The sequence below is a fragment of the Centropristis striata genome, chromosome 24, assembly GCF_030273125.1.
Source record: "Centropristis striata isolate RG_2023a ecotype Rhode Island chromosome 24, C.striata_1.0, whole genome shotgun sequence".
Lineage (NCBI taxonomy): Eukaryota > Metazoa > Chordata > Actinopteri > Perciformes > Serranidae > Centropristis > Centropristis striata.
In genome coordinates this window covers 16,712,685-16,738,682 of record NC_081540.1, presented here as the reverse complement: position 1 = coordinate 16,738,682, position 25,998 = coordinate 16,712,685, and the positions used below count along the sequence as shown (strand labels likewise).

At 37.3% G+C, this 25,998-nt stretch overlaps 1 protein-coding gene across 1 annotated transcript in view; it reads left to right on the top strand.

The window, feature by feature from the left end:
• LOC131962755 (diacylglycerol kinase zeta-like) overlaps positions 1-16,517 on the top strand; it is a 112,305-nt gene extending 95,788 nt beyond the window's left edge. Inside the window, exons 35-37 of the mRNA XM_059327810.1 lie at positions 4,258-4,294; positions 5,382-5,481; positions 14,074-16,517. Coding sequence (XP_059183793.1) covers positions 4,258-4,294; positions 5,382-5,481; positions 14,074-14,190 — 254 coding nt within the window. The 3' untranslated portion in view covers positions 14,191-16,517. The remainder of the gene's footprint in view (positions 1-4,257; positions 4,295-5,381; positions 5,482-14,073) is intronic.
• Positions 16,518-25,998: the final 9,481 nt, after the last annotated feature.

Below are 25,998 nucleotides of genomic sequence, written 5' to 3'. Positions count from 1 at the left end.
AAGACACAAAATGACCAAAGAAGACACAAAATAACTTAAAAAGACACAACAAAAGACACAAAATGACAAAAAAAAAAAACACAAAAAGACACAAAATGACTAAAAAAAGACACAAAATGACCAGAAAAGACACAAAATGACCACACAAAAACAACACAGAAGAAGACACAAAATGACTAAAAAAGACACAACAAATGACACAAAATGACCAAAATTGTTCGGCTAAACACACTAGACTCAAATAAAATCGAGTCCCACTAGAATAAAAATGACAGGATGACAGGATCACACACAATCACAAGATCACATTATGTTGGTTTTTCTTTGTTTCTTTTTGGTTCAAAATGTTGATCCAGTAAGTCAGAATAAAAAATCTATTATTATTATTATTATTATTAGGTCATATAGGTGAAAAAATATACCAACATGGCATTTAAACATATTTAAGTGGTGTATACAGGCAGGATGGAAAGGATTCAAAAATGGACAAAATAGCCCAAACATCTAGACTTCTGGGGATCTATGAGAGATGTCAAAGCAAACCTTTAATGACTTCATGAAGTTTTAATGAAGTCGTTTTTATTATGGAGATTCATGACTTGACACCGTGCTGAACTGCATCAATAAATCTTCAGGTTCCAGCTTTCAGATGGTTTACATCACTTCTATGTGGCATCTACTTTTGACCTGCTATCTCCCCCTAAAAATCCACAGCTGTTAACCCCTGAGCAATCAGCACCCTTTCTTTTAACCCTATAAAGCCTGAACCATGAAATAATTGCCAGAAAATTCAATTTTTGTAAAAACTGAGTGCTTATTAACCTGCTGACGAATTTTAAGAAATAAATAAATTGCATATATGAATTCTAATTTGTATCATATTTGATACATCAGGTCTTTTTGTGCAATTTGTTGCTCACAGTTTGTTTTTCTCGAACTAACAAAAACATATAAACCCTAACATTTTTAACCTATTAAGACTTTGACTTTTCCTTTTTCCTCAAACATGCAAAATACATATTTTTTCCATATAACACAACATCATACATCTGCAGATATGAAGTTTTTTAATGCAGCAATGATCCATTCGTGGAACCTGCATATCATTTTTGCTACATCTGGTATTTTTGTGCAATTTGTTGCTCAGTTTGTTCATCTTCAACACATGTTTACATCAGGTTTTTGATGATGTAGAGGTCTCAAAAATAACTGTATCTAATATGATACACTTGGCTTTATAGGGTTAATAGAGAATTAGGGATTCTGGGCAGTGGATTTTAGGGGGAGATAGCAGGTCACAATGGATGCCAAATACAAGTGATGTATATTAGAGCTGGGCGATATGGACCAAAAGTCATTTCCCAACATATTTGTGCTTAATATCGATATATATCCCGATATTTTTATCGCAAAGTGAGAGCAAATGTCCAGTCAAAGTCAAATATGACATGTCACAAGTCGTTTTATTGAAACTGTTTATTTAAGTAAATACTGTATAACAGGAGTGCCTTTTTTTTTTTTTTTTTTTAATCAAAGCTCCATAAAGTGCACATTTAGATAAAAAAAAAAATATCTTAAAGAAAAATAGCCTATGAAATAAAATAGGCCAATCTTTTTCTGAAATAAATATATTTATTTGAGAAAAGAATAACGAACATTACGAAATATGACAAACCCTGGTAAGGGCAGCATTTATATATAAAAGAAAAAAAAGAACTATATTGATATATATGATGTGGTCTAATTCCATTAAAAATATATCAATGTATTTTTATATTGATATATAATATATTTTTTATATTGATATATCGCCCAGCCCTAGTATATATGTCTATATGCTGTCTAGTTTTGGACCAAAATTACTATAAATCAAGTTTCGTTTGGTTTTAAAAATGTGTGTTTGTCATTTAAAGTCCTGAAAAAAATTATAAAAAAGACAGTATTCGTTAGCAGAATGAGAATTCAGGTTGCTCTTTCTTTTTACTGCACTTTAAAGCATCCTACTACTTTGGGGCATGCAGAACAGTTTGCATGTTAACTTAATTCAGTCATACTTTTGCTGGATTGTCACAATTCTGTTTTCACCCCACGGATATGAAAGTCATAACAGTGAAAAAAATGACCAGACTCATGTTCCACTATGTGACCGTATCAATGAATTGTTTTAGATGTGACTTTAATTAAGAAGCACTTGTTATTTTTATCATGCCATTTGGAAAATCTAATTGGAGACACTTATGAAAAGATAAATGTGTTATTTTCGAGTGGCTAGGACTGAACATCTCAGCAACAGAAGTATTGTTTGTCACCATCTGTTACGTCCCCCTTTGTGAAAACGGGTAAACTGAGATGATTACACAACAGCCAAAGAATTTTGAAGGAGCCGCAGTCAAAGTGAAACAAAAGTGTTTTATTTTCAGCTCATCTCAACACTTGCAAACAAAACAAAAGGTCCTTGGGATGTGGGGGAGGACGGGACAAGGTGGTCGTCCCAAACAAATAGAAATCGATATCACCAAACGAGGCTTGACTCATCCCTACCTCTGAAAACACAAAACACAAGCAAAAGACTTGCTCATCTGGAAAAAATAACCAAAACAAATACAGAGGTCGCGCCAACAAATAAATCCTAGTGTCCCTAGTCAAAAGCTACCTACGCATGTGGGAGGGTAAAGGATGCCTCCACCCTCCACCACATACCTTATTCTATTACTTCTAAACAGCTAAAACACGCTAAGCCCTCATTCAGACTTTTATTGACATTTGTACGGTGGCTGCAACTTAGGAAATGACTTGCAAATACACAAAACACAAGCAAATTGAGAAAACATCTTCATCTTTACACACATTCACAATAAGTGTGATCATTTGAATTTTAGAAGGAGCTTTGAACTAGATCACACATCTCCCTGTAGAGTCTAAGCGCCAACAAATTCCTATCAACACCAAATTTTCTCACATATCAATTGTCACATTCATCACAAATGTACGGTGGCCCTGAGAGCTCACAGCTCTGCAACTTAGGAAAACACATGCAAAGACACAAAACACAAGCAAATTGAGAAAACATCTTCATCAATTTGACAACACAATCGTAGCATTTAGAAAACACTGCAAAGACCACAACACAACAGAAGTGTTTCCAGAGGACACTTAAAAGTGATGCACACGTCTGGACATGTTTGATATTATTACATTATTTCAAGATAATGAAAGGTGGAAATAAACTCCAGTATTACCTTTCAAATGTGACCACAGATTTACTCCAAACTATTGAAGAACAGCTTTCAATTTACATTTTCAATGTTTTTTTTAGGCATTTTAAGGTTAATTTGCAGGATCGCTAAGGGGTTAACAGATGACAGAAGATAATTTGCTGTTGATGGAAAGTCTTTGGTGTTAAGACTCTACAGGGAGATTTGTGATCAAGGGGGAGAAAGAAAGAAAACACACACACACACACACATACACACACACATTCTTGTACTTCTATCTTTGTGAGGGCCCTCATTGGAACAGTGAATTCCCTTGCAAGGTTATAATAGTTTTGGATTTTTCATTAGTTTTAGTTTTAATTTGGTTGTGAATTTTTGTTTTCAATTTCAGTTAGTTATTTATTATTTATTATTTCAGTAAGTATTTATTTATTTTTTGAAATGCTTTAGTTTTTTTATTAGTTGTAGGTTTTTGTAATGGGGTATTTGTTGGGTGGGAGATAAAGAGGTCACAGTAAATGTTTCCTTTATTTCCTTTGTCTTATCCATCTTCATTATGTATGAAAAAAGTTGACAAAGACGAAAATGAAGGACATTTTCACTATTATTTTAGTTAGTTTTGTAACCACACAATACAGTTTCAGTTAATTATCATTATAATGTAACCTTTAACCCTTAAAACAAAGTCTGAAATCTCAAAAAAGCCTTTAAAGAAGTGAGGACCGGCCGAAATGTCCTCACTTTGCAAAAATGCCCTCACTCTGTTGGTTAAAAACGTGTTCCAGTCCTCACTATGTAGGAAGTACAAGAACACACACACACACACACACACACACACACACACACACACAGACTTTGCCCCTGCCTGTCATGTAACATCCCTCTCACTGATCAGCACTCGCCCCTGTCGTGGAAAATACATTTTTAATTTGACTTCACAGAAAACCAGTGAACATGGACACATATTTTGACTGTCTTTGAAGTGTGACATTGAAACTCCACAGTGACAGCCTGGTGTCAACTTTCATCTGTCTGTTTTCAGCTCCAAGTGATCTGCTGGATGTCACAGAACATCTACAGTAAGTAAAGTCATGCATAACTTTAACTTAACCCAAAAAAATATTATTTATATATATATATATTTATATTAGGGCTGGGACATTAATTAAGATTAATTAATTACACAAAAATGAACGCATTAAAAAAATTGACACATTTTAATCACACTTATTTTTGCACCGCGGAACGTTTCTCACTGGATTAATTTCAGGAGGACCGATTATACTGGAGCACCAACTAGCGTTCATGAGTTCAGACAACAACAAACCACAGTGAACATGAAGGAAGAAGCTGATGAGACGCTTTGGTTGGCCCCGTGGATGGGAAAAGTTTTCTAATAGTCAGGGTTTATAATGTTCTGAATGTACTTGAAAGTATTGTGTTTTACTTAAAAAACCAAAGTATTATAGTTTCCAGAAGGTCTACCTACCTATAGGCTACCTGAATTTCTGAAATGTACTATATTTCTAAATATGTTATTGCTACACTTAATGGCAAAAATTGCACTGGCCTGTTGGACTTGAACAAAAATAAACAATATTTTTGTTGCTTAAGCTTATGTATTCAGTCATTATTCAATTGTATACTAAAAATCCATGTGACAAAAATTACTTCTCACTGTTCTCAGGTCAAATATTTATATGCGATTAAAATGCGATTAATTTCGATTAATTAATTACAAAGCCTCTAATTAAATAGATTAATTTTTTTAATTGAGTCCCAGCCCTAATATTTATATATATATATATATTTATATATATAACTTAAAAATAATGATGGGATTATAATGCTGATCTTCAGGTGGTTGTGTTTTTGATTTTGTTAATCCGAACTTTCTTTATGACACACTTTTGGTGACACAGTGTGAGAAAATGTTGTAAAAGTGTGAAAGCTAGTCGTGTGACTGTAGCAGCAGCTTTGAAGCTGTTCCACTGAGCCCTGCTGCCTGTATGTGCCTGGTATCGTAACAAGTGCACCAATGTTAAAGAGAATAAACATAAGAAACTAAACAAAAGCCGTAGGGTGGCTGATCATCAATGGTGCTTGACTCTCAGAAGACGCTGTTATCTCAGGCTCTCTCTCTGTCTTTGTACCCTGGACCACCAGCGGGGAGACGGTTCTTCATCGAGCTGCATCTCTGTGTCAAAGGACCATCTGTCATTATCTAGTAGAAGCAGGAGCCTCACTGATGAAAACAGACCTACAGGTATGTGTCTATGTGTTACAGTACCACCTTTACCCTACTGCACTCATCACAGCTTCACCTGACCTTTTTTTAAATTTACAGCAATTTTGGTGGCAGCAGCCTTGCCCCGCAAAGTAGAAAGATTGCTAGAAATTCTATTGCTAGAAATATAGTGACATGTTCAGTAAAGTAATCAAGCTGCTTTGTTCCAAACAGGTTTGTCTATTCTTAAAGATATACAGGTACATCTCAATATATATATCGTGAAAAATGTCAATATTTTTTGTCAATCATTTCAGAAAGTGAAACTCCTACATTATAAAGATTCATTACACATAGAGTGAAATATTTCAAGCCTGTTTTTCTTGTAATTTTGATGATTCTGGCTTAGAGATAATGAAAACACAAAACTCAGTGTCAGAAAATTAGAATATTATATAAGATCAATGAAAAATGATATTTTAAGCACAAATGTCAGGCCTCTGAAAAGTATCTTCATTTCTATACATCAATTGGTAATTTTTTGTGTTTTTATGCACGTTTTTGTGTTTTTGTGTGTTTTTTGTCTTTTTTGTGTGTTTTTGGTTTGGAATTTTATGTGTTTTTTATGTGTTTTTTGTTTTTAAAAAATGTATTTTTGTGTTTTTATGTGTTTTTGTCATTTTTGTGTGTTTCAAGTGAAACTCATACATTATATAGATTCATTACCCAGAGTGAAATATTTCCAGCCTGTTTTTCTTGTAATTTAGATGATTTAGAGATAATGAAAACAAAAACTCAGTGTCTCAGTCAACATAGCAGCCATCTAGCAGGACATTTTAGAGTCTTCATGCTTCCACAAGCTCTTTGGAGATGCTGCTTTCATTTTCCAGCAGGACTTGGAACCTGCCCACACTGGTAAAGGTACCAAAAGCTGCTTCAGTGACCATGGTGTTACTGGGCTGGACCGGCCAGATAACTCCCCATAGGAGTCTATGGGCTGTTGTCAAGAGGAAGGTGAGAGACGCCAGATGAGCTGAAGGCTGCTATAAAAGCAACATGGTGCTGTAGGATGATCTCCTCCATGCCACCAAGTATTAATGCAGAAATTCATGATTCAAAAGGAGCCCAACCAAGTATTGATGTATAGAAATGAACATACTTTTCAGAAGCCTGACATTTGTGCTTAAATATCCTTTTTAAATTGATCCAATGTAATATTCTCATTTTCTGAGACACTGAGTTTTGTGTTTTCATTCAGCCAGAATCATCAAAATTACAAGAAAAACAGCCTTGAAATATTTCACTCTATGTGTAATAAATCTATATAATATACAAGTTTTACTTTCTGAAATGATTGACAAAAAATATAGAACTTTTTCATGATATTCTAACTTTTTGAGATGTACCTGTATGTAATAATAGAATAGCAGCTTGCAGGTAATCACTGAGATCTTCCATCTTGCTACTACTGTCAACTTCTGCAGCACATTGTTCAATGTCTCAGTTGATGACACATCCTTCATTACAATGGTTTGCTACCAGTCCTAAAATAACTGGAGTGAGAGCTGTATCTATTTTCTGCAAAAAGTCAAGTGTGTTCACATTGGTTGCTAGGCCTTGATGTATTTTTTCATATAAGCATGATGGAGAAGTTTGCAGTGTGGATCTACTTCTATACTAGTCCTGGAGCCATGATGTATATATTTGTAGTGACCAGTGAAAGCTCTGCTGCATTGGCTTTACAACTCGGCTGTTGTGATTGCTGCTTGGAAAAATCCCAGTTATTTAACCCTTTATCGGGCGAAGAACTATATTTAGTAACTTCAGTGGATATCAAAATGGGGTCCCCATGTCTCTTTGTTGGGCCTTAGAACCACATGAATTTCTTCCAGCTAATCAGCAAAGATCAGACTACATCACAGACGGTGACACCATGACATCTGACCTATCAGTATGATAATAATATAATAATATTAACTTTATTGACCTTGACCTCAAATGTAAGAATTAAGAAGAAAAAAATCTGCAAGAAACAGTCGTACAAACAGAGTTATTCTTCACTGACTTGTACGAGGAGAACTTGACTATGACGGCATATTAGGGCCAAGTATGAATAAAAATACAAATACATATATTTCCAGAAAAAAGTTGCAAATTTACTAGATTGAAGTGGCAAATCTACAAGAAAAAAATTTGCTGAATTAAGTGGCAAATCTGCCCGCAGATTTACGAGAAAAAAGTGGAAAAAAACTTTTTTCTCGCAGATTCACCACTTTGAATCTCATAAATCTGCGCATTTTTTCCTTGTAGATTTGCCACTCACTAAACTCTTTACAATTAATTTGAGACTTTTTGGTCACAAATTTGAGATTTTTTTCTCATAAATTTGTAACTTTTTTACCGTTAATTTGAGGTTTTTTTGTCATAAATTTGTAACCCCCCCACATTACATTCCACATTCCACAGTTCACATTCTGGCTGTATGCATTATCCTCCAATATTCTCTAGGGTTGAAATTTGGAATTTGCAAGTATTTCAATGAGTGCCCTATTAAGGGTTGGGTTTTCAACTGAAGTCTGTCATTGTGGCTGTCTCTTGGTGTGTATGTAGCAACTCTATGAGGCCAAATGTCAGTGGCCAACCCTGTTCATTACTGAGTTCAGGTGCAAGTACATAAAATCGATCATATAGTCATTAAATCTCCTGAGACATAGGGCACATTTAAATTCAATTAGCTCTTTACGGCCTTTGCCACAAGACAGTTAGTGAATCTCTGCCCTGTTAGATCGGCCCAGTCCACTGTGTTATTATTGTGAAGTGGAATAGCCTATGAGCAACAATGGCTCAAAGACCATGCAAACTCACAGAGCAGAGCCAGCGGTGGTGAAGTGCCTATCTTCTGTTGCATCACTCACTGCACAGCTCCAAAGTGCCTCTGGAAGCAACATCCGCACATGGATTGTGTGTCAGGGCTTTATGAAATGTCTTTCCATGGCTTAGCAAGCCACACATCACCATGAGCAATGCCAAGGAATGGCAGGAGTGGTTAGGTGATGAATCACGCTGCTCTATCTGGCGGTCTGATGGCCGGATCGGGGTTTGGCAGATGCCAAGAGAATGCTATGGCTATGGTTCTGGGGCTGTTTGTCAGGCTGTGGGCCTCTTAGTTCCAGTAAAGGGTGCTACAGGAGACTGTAGCCAACTGGGCACTTCTAACATTGTGGCAACTGTTCTAGAAGCTCTTTGTCTACAGAGGCATAGTCATGCTGGAGCATCAAAGAGAGGTCCTTAAAAACACGGTAACACAAGTTTAGAGTGGATGAACTCTATTGACAGCCCTCATCAAGCCCAGTAAACAGCTTCAGGAAGACTAAGAACTGGCCTTCTGGTCCAGCTTCAGTGCCTGAACACACAAAAGCTGTTTTGGCTAAATGGTCACAAATTCCTACCACAGACTGTATAAAAGATGATGATGTGGCCACTGTGACCTTGGCAACTGGTTTGTGGACTACCGTCTAAAGCAGTGGTTCCCAACATTTTTCTTGAGGGACCCACATTTTTACCATTGTAAACTTTGGCAACCCCCCATTGTCCATTGCTTCTATGAAGCTGAACTCAACGTGACTTTAATTAGCTCTGCGTTTCTGTTGTTAGGTGAGGTTACCGCTAGGTGAGGTTATCACTAGGTGAGGTTACCGCAAGGTGAGGTTACCGCTAGGTGAGTTTACCACTAGGTGAGGTTACCGCCAGGTGAGGTTACCGCTAGGTGAGTTTACCACTAGGTGAGGTTACCGCTAGGTGAGGTTACTGCTAGGTGAGGTTACCGCTAGGTGAGGTTACCTGTGTATACTGCAGGAGGGATGTTACACATGTCCTTATTCTTGCGATATAGCATGTATTTTTAAACTTTTCTATAGTGATTTTTCTATTTAAATAAATGAACGTTTAATGTAGCCTTTATTAAGTTGTTTTTGTCCCACTAATGAATTAAATGCTGACTCATCTATACTTAACATATCAGATTTTTTACATCCCTTAAAATCAAGAGGGCTTCGCGACCCCCCATGGATCTTTGGCGCCCCTCTGGGGGGGTTAGGCATCACCGGTTGGGAATCACTGGTTTAGAGTTTGGCATTTTGGCTATCTCCATCTTGGTTTTATGGAATCTTATTTAGATGAGTGGGTGGAGCAAGAGGTGGATCTGACCAGCTAAGACAGCCCAGCAGAGCCAGGTACCATCTGCAGAGTAAATGCTGTTATCAATTCTACTATATCTTTTAGCAGACGCTTTTATCCAAAGCGACGTACAAATTAGAGTTAATACAAGACAAGCAAGGATGAAGTCAAGAAACGGAGCAGAGTAAGTGCCGTGGGTTCAGTTTGAGTCCATTAGGACGTCAGTGCTTTTCGCAAGGTCGCACGGTCGCAAGAGTCAGTGAGATACTTGTCGTAGTCGTCAGTGTAGGTCTTCAGTCTCGTCTTAAAGATTGAGAAGGATTCAGCGGAACGGATGGAGTTTGGAAGTTGGTTCCACCACCGGGGCACTACAGAGGAGAAGAGTCTGGTTTGAAATGCAGCTGACACTTTGAGTTAACACTAACGCTAGCTGGATGGGTTAGCAAGGTGCATCTGGATTTCACAATAAGTGTGATATCAATTTTGAATCATAAATACACTTGCTATAAAAAATGAACAGCCAGCTCCTGTTGTGTTAGTTAACTTTTAGTGAAGTGAAAACACACTGTAAAAGGGTTACATATAGGGCTGGGCGATATGGCCCTAAAGGATTATCATGATATTTCAGGGTATTTTGCGATAACGATATGCTTGACGATATTAGAAAATACTGAAAAATATATGGAAAATATGATTATTTTAGTCTGTATAGATAAATAAACGTTCAGCAAAATATAAATCAATCATACATTAAAAATGTAGTATAAGGTGCAAATCTCAACAGTTGCCAAATACAAAAAAATGACTCTTGATTCTGAGTATTAGCAAATAATAAAAATAACCATCTAGGTCATGGGTCTCAAACTCGCAGGCCGCGGGCCAATTGCGGCCCTCATGGCGATATTTTGGATATGGAAGGTCCCTTTAATTACTTTTTTTTAGTAACTTTGTGTCTTTTCTTGATACTTTTGTCTTTTTTTTAATAATTTTGTGTCTTGTTTAATAATTGTGTCTTTTTTAATAATTTTGTGTCTTTAAAATTATTTTGTGTCTTTTTTTGGTAATTCTGTGTCTTCTTCGTCATTTTGTTTCTTTTTTTTAAGTAATTTAGTTTTTTACTGTAATTTTGTGTCTTTTTTGGGTCATTTTTTGTCTTTTGTTTTGCCATTTTATGATTTTTTTTATTTAGTATTTTTTCAGTAATTTTGTGTCTTTTTTTGTAATTTTGTGTCTTTTTTTTGGTCATTTTGTGTCTTTTTTTTGGTCATTTTGATACTGCCTCCAGCGGCCCCCAGGTAATTTGAGTTTGAGACCCCTGGTCTAGGGGGTCCAGCAATGTGAATGCGTGCGCATGTCCCGGAGGAGGACGGAGAGGTGGGTCGGGGTTTTTTGACTGACTGACGGGTCACAGACACTCTGCTGAGAGACACAGAGACACAGCGCAAAATAACTTTATATTATGAAAAGTGTAGATATACTTTCAGTAGAGTAGATATACTTGATGTTAGTGCAAGACATGAGACCCCGGGCGGACTGCCACAGTCTAGGTCATTAATGGGAAGCCCTTACACCATTACGGCAAGAACTAGGAATGTTGCCAATATCATGATATGCATTTTTCTTACTCATAAAAAAAATATACCGGTATAATCATGAATGATATGATATTACACACCCCTAGTGACATGCCCATGACTATTTTCTTTTCAATGGGACCATCATTTCAGAATTTGAGACCCTAAACTCATTACTTGTGCAATAAATCAAGTGAGAAGTAGGCTCATTTTCTCATTGACTTCTTTGTGCAGCCAGTGGAGTCGACCCCTGCTGGCCATTAGAAAGAGTGCACGTTTAAGGCACTTCCAAGTTGGCTTCCCTTTTCAGACCTGGAGGCTCCGTCCACAGCTTTCATACAGTCTGATTCCCACAGACACACTCTGGAATCTGGTGGAAAGCCGTCCCAGAAAAGCGACGGCTTATGTTAACGGGAAGCCAAACAGGCTCATAGGTGTGATGGCAGGGTCACTGAGTTTTGGTCAAATGGTGTTTGTGTGTTTGTGTGTGTGTGTGTGTGTGTTTGTGTGTGTGTGTGTGTGTGTGTGTGTGTGTGTGTGCGCATCTTCTTTGGATTTTGTTTCAGTTTTCCACAGAGGTTTCAACAGTGTAGAAAAGGCTCCTAACTGGCTGGACTCAGCAGTGACCTAGATACAGAGAGAGGGGAAAGAATGGAGAGAGAGAGTGTGAGACAGACAGACAATAAGAGAGAGCAGTGAATGGAGAGAGAGACACGAATGACTTGAGAAGACCATGATTTTGACATCTCTATAAAGTACTCTGTTTTATCTCTACATCTCTCTGCACTCACCACTTAGGGTCTCTCTGTCTCTTTCTCTCACTCACTGGAAATGTTTCCAAATCTGGTAGAACCCCAAAGACAAATGCACACACACACACACTGGACTCAACTAATTAGAGTCTGCTCCAAACTGTGGAAGTGATTCAGCATGGCCCCTCCTCCCTAAACAACCACTTAGAATATGTGTTTGTGTGTGTGTGGGTGTCCTCTCAAGGACACAAGTTGTTTATTTCATTTTGAATTCAGTTGTTTCTCATTATCTCATTTTTATCAGTCGGAGACAATGCTACTTTAACAACGGCGCTTTTCAGTTCTGGAGAAATGTGAAATGGAAAACTCAGCCGGGCCGTAACTGGCTATCACACACGTCTTAGACACAGCGGCTGGAGCCTAATGAAACACCACAATCTCTCCGGCACACAGGAGCAGAGACGCTCGTCATTGTGGCAAGTGGGAATCAGACTCTGAGTCTTGTTAAAAACAAAACAGGCTTTTGTCAAAGTCTAAAGCTCAGTGTTCATCACAAGTGTGTGTGCAAGTGCTAGTAGAATCAGCAGCATGTTGTTCATTGTGCCTGTTGTTAGGTCTGGCTGTGTTCAGGCTGAGGGTGACACAACACACTCTCATGTGGTTTCTGCAAACAAACAGTAATCCAGCACATCATCAAGGCAAACAACTTACTAACTGTAGAAGAGACTCACTGTTCCACCATGGCCTCAGTGTTGTCCCTGTGTAAACTAAAGAACAGTGCCGCCTCAAAGGACCGTCCCTGTTTCAGACTGTATGAAAGCTGTGGACGGAGCCTCCAGGTCTGAAAAGGGAAGCCAACTTGGAAGTGCCTTAAACGTGCACTCTTTCTAATGGCCAGCAGGGGGCGACTCCACTGGCTGCACAAAGACATCAATGAGAAAATGAGCCTACTTCTCACTTGATTTATTGCACAAGTAATGAGTTTAGGGTCTCAAACTCTGAAATGATAAATAGTCATGGGCATGTCACTAGGGGTGGGCCATATCATATCATTCATGATTATACCGGTATATTTTTTTTTATTATTAAAAAAAATGCATATCATGATACAGGCAATATTCCTACTTCTTGCTGTAGTGGCGTAAGGGTTCCCATTAATGACCTAGACTGTGGCGGTCCCCTAAAGTCTCATGTGCTGCACTAACGTCACATTTCAACCTACTGAAAGTATATCTACACTATTCATAATATAAAGTTATTTTGCGTTGTGTCTCTGCTCAGCAGTGTCTGTCACCCATCAGTCAGTCAAACCCCGACCCACCTCTCCGTCCTCCTCCGAGACATGCGCACGCATTCACACGCACACACTGAATATACCGAGCTGCCCTCCCACTGCGCTTCAAAACAAGAACCTACCTGTCTCTAATGTATCAGTCCCGTCCCCACATCATCTCTCTGTGTGCGTCTGCGTGCCAAACTAAATCCTATCAACCTGTCCGGGCCGTCAGAGGTCCAAACGGTCTAAAAACACTGCTGCATTATGCCGTTCGTTAGCAGCAAGCTATCATTAGCTAACAATTAAAGTTGTGGGTAATCACAAAAAGCTACTATTACTTATAGTTCTTATATAATTTCTTATATCTTATATAGCATTTATTACTCCTGTCGCTAAACAAATGCAGCTTTCAAAATAAAGGCAGAATCACCACAGAATTTGCAAGAAGACTGTCAAAATAAGATGTCTTAAATAAAACATACAAGAACCTTTATTCTCCTTTACAATAATTAATTAAAATATGCAATGATAAGATCAGTGTATGAATTGATGTAATATTGCCACTCAAAATATCGCAATACTATGTAGATAGATACATTTTTTGAGATAAATAGCAGTGTTTGTCGTCTCTGTCTTTTGCCACTTCTCATCCACATTACACCTCAAGTTTGGTCCATTTCTGGATTTGAAGTCTACTTCATCCATCCAATCCAGATTTCACTGTAAATTGATATCAACGGTTTACAGTGCATCTTTTCAAAGTTTTTATCCACATTAACCCTCAAGAATCAAAGAACAAAAGTTCAAAAATCTTGTATAACAGTCTCAGTAATTGTTTGTGTGTCTCCCTCAGGGTGAGACTCCTAAGAACAGGGCTGAGAAGGCCAATGACTCTGAGCTGGCGGCCTACCTGGAGAACAGACAGCACTACCAGATGATCCAGAGGGAGGACCAGGAAACAGCCGTCTGAATCTGTTGGACTCTTAATGGGCAGGACGCGGATGAAGACTTGTGTCTTCCTCCTCTTCCTCTGAGGCTGACGGCAGCTGGTTGAGGCCTGTGTGACGGAGGACTGCTACCAGTCAGCAGACTGAGCCCCAAGCTGTGCCAAATATCATCGCAACATGCATTTAATACTGATTATGGCAATGACTATAATGACGGTAATGACAGTGACACTCGTGTTAATGAGAGTGAAGATTGTGAGATGTACATGGAGTCATTCCTCTTCTTTTTGAGCAGCTCAGTAATAAAGTGTTTGTGAAGTCAAGAAAAAAGAAAAAAGAAAAAAACGCTTTTTGATGATCAGAATCTGATTTTCAACAGCAATTCTGGGGGAATCAATTTTCACAGTCATGTTTCATATCAAACAAATTCAAAAGGACGTCTTTCTCAAGTTAAAAGTCATCATAAATTAGTGATGATCAGGCGGTGGGATTGTCTCACTCTGGGTGAGAAAGTAAATTGAATCTGCAGACTGTAATGTTGGAAAAAACTCAGGAAACACAGTTTTATCTCAAACCATCACGGAGGGAAAATCTAACAAGATTACAACTCTAGAGCCCAGTTTCTGTGGCTGAGAGGGTTTTTGTCTCGGTGTTGATGGTGTTAGATGAAGCTCATTGAACGTCCAACAAGGAAGAGAGACATTTTTGGCTTGTGGTGAAAGAAAGAAACACAAAGGTCAGAGGTCACATGGGGCCGCTGATCATCTCGTTGGCACCAAAAACCAAAAGCCATAATTCTATGAATTCTATTATGCTGTTGTCGTATATAGGCTAGTTGGAAACCATGTCAATATGAACGTTAAAGAATCGCATACTGATATACTTTGGTTTCTTATTTAACAGTCCAGTTTGAGTTGTTATGAATCTGTATATACATTCAGTCAGGTGGCTTAGGACCAGATTTGAGAAGAATGGGGACACGCCGGACAAAAGCACCACATTTTTTCCAAATGCTCTCTATCACATAAGCTTCAATTTTTGGTAGGAGCCACTTCATCAAGATTGTGGATCGGAGATGACAGCCATATAAAATCTATGAGAACCAACATATCTTCAAAACCACTTAGAAGGTCAATCTTGGTGTCAAAATCTACATTTTCTGTTGGGAAAAATATACATACAAGATCTGACATGAGATGAAAGCGTTCACTCAAATTTTTTTGTGCTGTGTACACAGCAGCTAATCCGCACTATGCCGTGAACATAGATTCCAAAACAATTTCAACTCAGGATTCCCTGCTGCAGCACTTGAAGACCTACCAGTCTGGGTGTAAATGAACATATCTATTTGATCAAATGATCATCTAGTGATATTCTCAATATCTTTAAATGATTCTTTGACCCAGAAAATGTAGATTTTGACACCAAGATTGACCGAAGTGGCTTGGAAGATATACTGGTTCTCATAGATTTTATATGGCTGCCATCTCCGATCCACAATCTTGATAAAGTGGCTCCTACCAAAAATTGAAACCTATAGTGATAGAGAGCATGTGGAAAAAAGGTGGTGCTTTTGTCCGGCGTGTCCCCTTTATTTAGCTCCGCCTCCTGACTAATTCATTGTTCTTCATATAGGCTCGTTGTCCATTTCTCTCCTAATATATAGCTTTATTTTGAAGGAGTACATTGAATGTGAGGAGCAAAGCATTTCCTGGGAACAAGTCTAGTTTAATAACACACAAGCCTCAAATGATTGTGGGTGGTATGGGGGCAGCTCATGGTGGTCCGGGGGTCCAGGAGTATTCACAGCTAATGTCATCAAAAATACCTTGCCATGGACCAAACTGTTTAATATTTTGGCATTGTACAGTTAAAGGGATAGTTTGGATTCTGAAGTGAGGTTGTATTATGTTGTCGTATTCTGTGTATTATATGATGGTCTGCACATTCCCAGTTTGGAGAACCAGACGCTCCAGGCAGGAAACAGACTGTCACAAAATGTATTTAAACCACTTAAACAAAGGCCTACCTTAAAACTTTAATTCCTGTTAATGTGTACGCTATATTAACTTTATGTCCAATGATTTCTTTCGCTGTCCACAGCAGTTTTGTTTTGCTTTTTCTCAACCGTAGATCTTCCATGTTCTACACATAAGCGCCACAGATCGTCTGTTTTCATCCCAATCCAGTTGTTGCAAGTAGTAGTTTTTGTAAGAGACAAGAAAATAAAAATGATGATGAAACGCCGTTCAATGTGGAGACAAAAGGATAAAATAGACTACTTGAATAATCCATAATGGGGATATTCACCCTCTACAATTAACCCATTTTTTTTTACACACACAAGTGAACACATAACACAAGTTGTATTTTTCCTGTTTGACAATTGAATTTTGCAAACATGTATAAATTGTAAAATAGAGTGTGGGACAATTTTTACAGTTTTTTGAACTCAAGAGTTTTTCAAAATTGTCTAATTTGGCCTCATATGGTCTTTTTGAGCAACCAACTGAATTGCGTCATGATTTTTGTGACTTAATTTCATGATCTAGAATCAGCTGGATCGGTATCTGGCGTTCATCCAGGCAGTGTGAGGCCTCTGGTGAATCGAGTCTTAATATTAATATGCAGTCTGTGTGTCTTTTGTACAGTACTGGTCCAACGCTGCACCAAATGTTATTTGAATGGAAAAGTTCACCCCCAAAATGATCATTTTTATTCAGAGCAGTGGGCAGCACATATCTGCACCCAGGGAGGTTAGGTGCCTAGCTCAAGGGCACTAGGATTCAGTGATTTTGCACTTACAAGTCCGATTCCTAGCCTCTAGGCCACAGACTGCCCATCTTTATGAAGCAGAATATACATGAGAGAGAGGGGGGAAACTTGTGTGGAAACTAGACTCCAAGATGAAGCCCAAGAAAGAACCCAGACCACCTGCTGCTGTGTAAACTGTAAACCATGCCTACAGACCTGGAGAGCAAGGTTATAATCGTTTTGGATTTTTTATTAGTTTTAATTTCGTTGTGATTTTTTGTTTTTAAATTCAGTTAGTTTTAGTTAGTTATTAGAATGAGTTTGCTAGTTTTAATTAGTTTTTATTTTTGGGAAAATGCTTAGTTTTAGTTTAGTTTTTATTAGTTTTAGTGTTAGTTTTAGTTTTTTTGTAATGGGGTATTTGTTGAGTGCCAGGTCACAATAAATGTTGCCTTTATTTCCTTTGTCTGATCCATCTCAGCCCCAATAAGTTTATTAAGTCATAAAAACAGATAGATGAAATATATTTCATATCAACCAAAAAGGTTTACGTATGAAAAAAGTTGACAAAGACGAAAACGAAGGACATTTTCACTATAATTTTAGTTCGTTTTGTAACCACACAATACAGTTTCAGTTAGCTATCAGTTTTTTTTTAAAACTCGTTTTTATTTTTGTTTCAGGTAACGAAAATCTTCTAGTTTTGGTTATTTGGTTAGTTTTCGTTAACTATAATAACCTTGCTGGAGAGCTGCTGCTGCCATGAGGGGGACTTTGTTCTAGTTGATTCGGATCAAAACAGCTGATCTGCGGAGCTTATGCGTAGGAACATAGAAGTTCTACGGCTGAGAAAAAGTAGTGCCAAATGAAACGGCTATAGACGGCAACAAAACTCATTAGACATATCGATAATATAGCGTACACATAAACAGGTATAACATTTTTAGGGTGGGCCTTTGTTTACGTGGTAAATATCCGTTTGTGACAGGTCCCGACAAGTACCTCATACAACTTCACCTCAAAAACATCCAAACTATCTCTTTAACATTAGGGGCTTGTGAAATCACAAAGGATTCCTGAATATCAGTGGTCAGAGATCTTGTTGGACTTTAAGCCTGATTAGTGAGTTGGACTCTTTGACGCCATCATCAGTTATGCTGTTGCTTTGGTTACCTCACCCATGAGACTTTATCAATATTTTGTACATACTGTATTTTGTTGACATAAATCAACATATTGTAATTGTTATTTATATGTTGGACAATAATCAAAGTGATGTTTTGCTTGTGCCTGTGCTGAAGGATTGATCCTTGACATCCTCATGTTTTCTTTTCTTTTTGTGACTGAGGGAGCACAGAAATACTCAAATCAGATCATTTACATGTTCAAATTTTATTAGGATTGTTTAAGGAAAATCTAATTGTGTATGATTATTCTAGTTGTGCCAAACTTTAAAGCTTGTTTACATTTAAAGATACAGGACACACAAATGGAATATAATGTAAACTGTTGAACACCGACACTGTAAGGAACATTAAGATTTGTGGCATCACAAAATTAATAACTAAATTTAAGCCTCCCTTTGAAAAAAGTTAGTTTACCAAAGACAGACTAAAGTTAATTATACGGTGGCCCTGAGAGCTCACAGCGCTGCAACTTAAGAAAACACAAATACACAAAACACAAGCAAATTGATAAAACGCCAATTTGACAACACAAGCGCAGAATTTATAAATCGCGCTGCAAAAACCACAACACAACAGAAGTGTTTCCAGAGGACACTTAAAAGTGATGCACACGTCTGGACACGCTTGATATTATCACGTTATTTCATGATAATGATAATTTCACGTTAGAACATGATATATAGCATTAGCCAACTAGCGTTAGCCCGCTAGCCCGTATCAATTACATTGCTGTTAAACAAATCAAATAATTTAATGATACATTTTAGTTGGTCTCTCTCAACAGCACCAAGTTGGTCTTGGTCTTGCTAGCCCGCTAACGCTAGCACGCTATCAATCGCCGGCTAATGTTAGCACGCTATGATCAGCCGCTAACATTATAGCGTGAAATTATCATTATCTTGAAATAACGTGATAATATCAAGCGTGTCCAGACGTGTGCATCACTTTTAAGTGTCCTCTGGAAACACTTCTGTTGTGTTGTGTTCTTTGCAGCGTTTTCTAAATGCTGCGCTTGTGTTGTAAAATTCATGAAGATGTTTTCTCACTTTGCTTGTGTTTTGTGTATTTGCAAGTGTTTTCTTAAGTTGCAGTTGCTGTGAGCTCTCAGGGCGTCCGTATAATTGGACACAAACTCAACAGACACAAATTCCTTCCTTCATTTCACGAGCACACAAGATAAAACCAGGAAAAACAATTTCCGAACCGTACAAATGCAAAAACCTGATGAGCCCTAACTATCAGAACCCAGATCCTGTTAAAACCATCATCAAACCTGAGATATTATCATAAATACAGTCACCACTCATTGCATGACATGACTTTTTATATTCACGCCAACTTCTCTACATGAATTTTGAAGCTTTAATTCTGAAACTCTACATGCATTTTGAAGGTTTCACCATTTTTCTGCTTGTAATTGCAGATTAAACTTTAATTGATACATTTATGTCAACTAACTTTATGATTTAACTTTACCAAAGAACTTTGAAAATAAATATCTCACCACTGGTGGTCCTGACAGAGATGTGAGCTGGACTCTAGAATCTGAGACACGGCTTTGATCAAAAGCAGAATTCTGTGCAGCAAATGAACTAAACTACGACCCACTTTCAATCATAAGTTTCTGTGCACCAACGAGACTTTTGAGGACTCAATGATTTCTGTGTAAACTTGTATATATATATACTGCCTTTGATTCAGCGCAGCTTCTGCTGAAATAATTGGCAAAACAAAAAGACATGTCTCAAATTAGCCTCACTGACTTCTTTAGTTTTGCCTGTGAGTTTTAGCATTTAATATTTGTTGCCGTCTTCAGATTAGCTTTGCGTTGACAGTGATGTACAGCAGGTTTTTAAGACATCTGTGGCCAATGTACTCATACTTATGACATTCAAACAGTTTTAAAATGTTTAATTTTTTTTTATTTTTTTTGTCTGTATTTCTATTAATGTTGCATTGTTTTTAAGTTCTTTGATATTTGTATAATTTGTATTTGAGATAAATGTGAAGATAATAAAAGAGGGCAGTTAATTGGACAATGACTATTTCTCCTTGTGTATTTTTCCTTTGTAGATATGGATTTACCATTTAATTATTTCAGTTTCTTCCTGCAATGTTTCTACATAGCTAGTTCAATGAAACATGCCATGAATAATCAATAAAAAAAGAAATAATCTGCCAGAAGATAAATCTTAATGGGCGAGATCCAGATAACTGAGGTAAGTGATTGTGTGTGTGCAGGGAAGCAGCAAACTGAAAATCAGTCAAAGAAAGAAATGTAGCAATGTGAAGCCAGGACGTCATGGTCACCTTTGACATTTTTCGGCAAACTATTTTATGGCATTTTTTCATCCAGTTTTGGATACTATAATATTGTATGTACCACAGTTGATGTGTGTCAAGTTATCGTAGTATAAAAACGTGTGTCTGGGAGCTCCAGTCCAAGGTTATAATAGTTTTGGATTGTTCATTAGTTTTAGTTTTTATTTCGTTTTTTCGTTTTTAAATTTTTGTTTTCAAATTCAGTTAGTTTTAATTAGTTTTTAGAGTGAGTTTGCTAGTTTTAGTTTAGTTTTTAATTTTTGAAAGTGCTTAGTTTTAGTTTAGTTTTTATTGTTTATATTTTTTGTAATGGACTATGTGTTGGGTGCGAGATTCAAAGAGGTCATAATAAATGTTGCCTTTATTTCTTTTGGTTTATCCATTTTAGCCCCAATAAAGTTATTAACTCTGACAGTTCCGGGTGTTTTGAATTTTGGTTGGAGTGTAGAAATCCTGTATTCCTGCATGTTCACTAACCAGAAGGTTTTTCAGTCGGAGCTAAATAAATATATTTCATATCAACCAACAAGGATTATGCAGTGTTTCCCCTACATGTATTCTGCAACAAAAAAAATGTGATTTTTAATCTCATGGTTGAATTGAAGACTTTCACTTGCACACAGTGAAAGCACAACATCCAAAGTTTACAGAGTGTTGCTGTCGACACTTTTACCATAATAACTAACTAACTAATCAATCAATCAATCAATCAAATTTTATTCAAGACTCAGGGTCCATGGGAGACGGATATTAAAAACAGGAACAACACAGAAAATAAATTACACAGCAGACAAAAACATTACAGAAACCAAAAATACAGATGATACATAAAAATGATCTTCAGACCGACCAAAACAAACTTTTCCGCCAGTGTCTCCAATATACTGAGGAGAGGCGGGTGGAGCTAACCTGAGGATCAGTTAGAGCAATGATCACAGTATTTTCGGACAGTACAAGGCGACTCATAAATTTATACATCAGATTACGTAAAAGCGATTCACAGGTAGGCACTGTGCCCCCTTGGCTTATTTAACAGTAATCGCAAAGCATCATTATAAGCCATGAAGTTTGTGCATGCTGTTCACCTTGTAGTTGCACCACAGATGTGCAGCATACATGGGTGTGCAAAATGCTTTGAACAGTGTAACTTTGTAAGAGCAGTGATGGAATTTACGAATCAAAGTATTAGCCTGTGCATATAACTTGCATCGTTGTCTAAAAATATTGTGATCATCAGTGAGATCCTCTGTAACAATATGGCCAAGATATTTAATCTCACTGCTCACATTCAATGTGTTGTCATACAGTGTAAACTTGGGAAAAATGGTTTGCGCTAGCGGAAAAATTCCAATGTTTTCTGAAAGCTGAGAAGTTGCTCTTTACAGCCAACATGGTGTCATTACGGTAATTTCACTCCACTTCTCCTGGAAGCCCACAAAGCAGGAATACACAGAAATAGAAACACTGGATTGTGTATGAAAAAAGTTGACGAAGAAAACGAAGGACATTTTCACTATAATTTTAGTTAGTTTCAGTTAGTTTTGTAACCACACAAAGGTTCAGTTAGTTATCATTTTTTTAAAAACTTTTGTTTTTTTAAATTTCAGTTAACAAAAATGTTTTTTCAATTCAACATGAATTTGTGAAATAGCCACAGATTCCCTAAACTCAAAATCCGTGGAATAGCCACGGAATCACTAAAATTTCTGTGAAACTGACACGGATTTCGTTACAATGCAAGTTAATGACAGTCATATGCCGTGGCTATTCCAACATACAAAGTGATTATGTACATTCACAGTGACTATTTAGAAAATAAAACATATATCTCTCGCTAGAAATGTAATCAAAATCCATTTTTATGCAGAAAATAGTCAAAATATAGATTTTTTCACTAAAAATGAGAGAACTGTCCGCCAAAAAATATCCGTGGAATAGCCATGGGATATGACTGTCATTAACTTGCATTGTAGCGAAATCCGTGTCAGTTTCACGGAAATTTGAGTGATTGCGTGGCTATTCCACGGATTTTGAGTTAAGCGAATCCGTTGCTATATTACGGATTCCTGTGAGACCGGGTTCTTTCAATTCTAGTTTTCGTTAACTATAATAACCTTGGTCCAGTCTGAGAAAGTGTCAGGTCTTGCAATGAACTCTTCGCTCCTTTTCAGCCAGAGCATCTAGATGCTTTCTGCTGACTGTTGTAAAACCGCTTCAGTTCTCCTTTTTTGTGGTCAAAATCTCCACATCTAAGGCCCATTTTCCACCAAAATACCAACAACCACCATGGACCACTAATGGTGCACCAATGGAGAGGTTGAACACAGATGATATGGACATGATGAGGTCATGACTTGTCATGAAGTGATGTTTCTTTGAGGTTATGGGAAACCATCAGAGAGATGATCTGTATGAGCAGACTAGTCTCAGGCTGCTTGTGGTCACTTTATAGTTTGATTGGAAAAACAGCTGTTTCCAACTGAGCCTGTTTCCATCCATTTCTCCAACATTACTCTGGTACTCAAGTTTTCATGGTAGAGACTTGCCAAATCACAAAGCTGTAAAGCTTACCCTAGTTTATCGTCTATTTTACTTTAAATGTAACCATAGTTCACTAAATGAGCATCGTGTTGTATTGAAGAAGACCTGAAACTAGTGACTGAGACAATACAATCATTATGAAAATGTCTACTGAGGTAATAAATCAAGTGAGAAATAGGGTCATTTGCTCATTTATACTTCCCTTTTTTTTTTGCAGCCAGTGGAGTCACCCCCTGCTGACCATTACCAAGAATGCAGATTTTAGGCACTTCTGCATTGGCTTTATTTCACCCGTCACCCATTGGTTTGTGGCCTGTTGGAAGCATCAAGTTCAGCGTTACACGCGTCGCCATCTTCTGTCACAGACCATATCTGGACTGTGGAGGAGGAGAGGGATCTGATCACTGACTACAGCCTCTCTACACCGCAACCTGACTGAGAGAAGCTGCTGCTAATTCATGTTAGCATTAACTGGAGCATTAACTGGGATGTTCATTTTAGCTAGCAAAAAACAAAAACAAAATGTACGTTACTGACCTCAGAAAACTGAGCAGCGACTCCTTGGAGTGTCTGTTAGTCCAACCAAACGCTGAACAAGACATTTTTACTGAACAAAACATTCCAATAACTGTCATTAAGTGAAAATACAGTGAAAGGGTCAAAGTTATGAGACCAAACCGCTAAACATCCTTTTTTTAATATATATATAACATTATATATAACTTTATTGACACGTTGCCGTGGATACTCATTGTTTTGCTTCTCTCCTGATGACGGCTCGCCTTGTTAGTGACCTGTCAATCAAAGGTAGCCACGCCCCAAATCATATAATTCTTTAATAATACATTTTAATTTTTTTATAATTTTCTTCTAAATGGCGCCATTATTTACACTATTTACATCAAATTGTCTTGAAGAAGATTTTTTACTAGTGATTGAGACCATAGTGTTGTCCTAAACAAATTTCTGAGGTAATAAATCAAGTGAGAAGTTTTCTCATTTTGCATTGAAATGAATGGACAGAAATGTTTTGCAGCCACACTTAGCGCCCCCTGCTGGATTTTTTTGTAGAATGCAGCTTAAGGCACTTCCTGGTTTGCCTCCCTGCTCAGACCTGGAGGTTGCCGCCTGGGCCTACTCCATGTTCCACTGAACAACAAACATTAATATAGTTGCCAACTTAATGGACTGAAATTTGCATGAACTTGCAAGCCAGTACTTTCGAGGGAAGTTGACACCAGGGCTTGTCGGCGCTAACTTTCTGTTTGTGACTTGATCTCAATAAGAGATCAAAGTAAATAATAAAAAAATAAAATAAAATAAAAAAATAAAGGTTTTATGTAACATGTCATTCCTTCCCCTGCAGGATTAATGACAAGTAAGACTTACAATTTATCTTAATTTTTCAGTACTGGTGGTTGGCTGCCAAATAAATCATGAGAATAAATATGTAGAGCAATATTCTAACTATGCAGTGATGGAATGGAATACACTGGTTCAGTGAGAGAACTGAGGGAATAGACAATATAATCTAGCTGCTCCATTCACTCCTGTGAAATCTCTATTCATTTTCCCATTGACAAGTACAAGCTAATTTCTCATGAATAATGAAAGCGTGAGTTCTGAGGTTATTTTGGTGTCTTTGATCAGGAGTGTGACACTCTGCCAAGTGCTCTCACACTCATTTACAAAGCTTAATCAAACTGTATTATCTCCTGTGCAGCCGGAGTATCTACAGTCACCACTACAACTTGTGGGCCCACTTTTCTACAGTTATTCTGTATATGGTAAGCTTATGAAAAAAATCATGTTTTCTTTTTTTTTTTGCCTTTAAATAACATTAAGTAGTTTTGGAATTTTATTTTTTATTTGCGTTAAAGAAACTAACACCAACCCTCTTGGCCTGTTTAATTACCATCAAAGCATTTTTAGTTTTAAACATTTTTATTATTCTTGCTTTTTCATTTCTTGCTCTCCCCTGATGAAGATCAACTCCACATTATGGGTATAAGATGAAAGCAGAGACATGAATTGATTCAGTCATGTCTGATAAGATAAGACACAGAATGATCAAAGAAACAACAAAAGCTGAAAAGAGATTCTCCTCGCTACTGCTGTGGCGCTTTTATCTGTTGCTGATGTGGATCTGTACAATCAACAAATACTAACTGGGAGTAAAGTTGGAAAATGTGTGAGCATTTTAACAGTTTGCGATGTGTGGAGCCTTGTTTCATGGCAACACATCTGTGCAGTTAGATGAGTCACTTCTTCTATCTAAATGAAAAAGACATAAAATTACCAAAAAAGATGTAAAAAATCCCCCCAAAAATATGTAAAATTACCAAAAAAAGACACAGAATGATGGGAAAAGACAATATTACCAAAAAAGACACAAAACTATGGAAAAAGACATAAAATTACCATTAAAAGACACAAAAAGAAAGAAAACGACATAAAATTACCAAAAAGACATAAAAAGACAATATTTCACAAAAAGACGGAAAATGACATAAAATGACCAAAAAAGACACAAAATTACGGAGCCCCTAAAGGGACATGGTGAAAATAAAATAAAAATAAAAAAATAAAATTCAATTCTTTACCGACAGTCACACTATGTGGGCGTGGCATGTCGCCAAAATATGGCGTCTCGCCATAAAACACAAGATCATTATAACTTCTCCATTCTTTGTCCGATCTGCTCCAAACTTCTCATGCTTCATCAGAGTCCGGCTCTTAACACTTCTAAATCATAATATTTCATAAAGCCCCGCCCCTTATGCTATATCCATGCCCCTTTCATTAAATGACCACATTTCATATTTTAATGAACTTCTCCTACAGATTTAACCTGATTGACTTTAAAGTTGGTCAGTACCATCACAAGGCCTTTGGGATCAAAAGTTATCAAAAGCTTTACTGACCGTCACACTATGTGGGCATGGCATGGCGGCAAATTATGCCGTCTCGCCACAACACACGAGACTGTATAACTTGACCATACATTGACCAATCTGTCCCAAATTT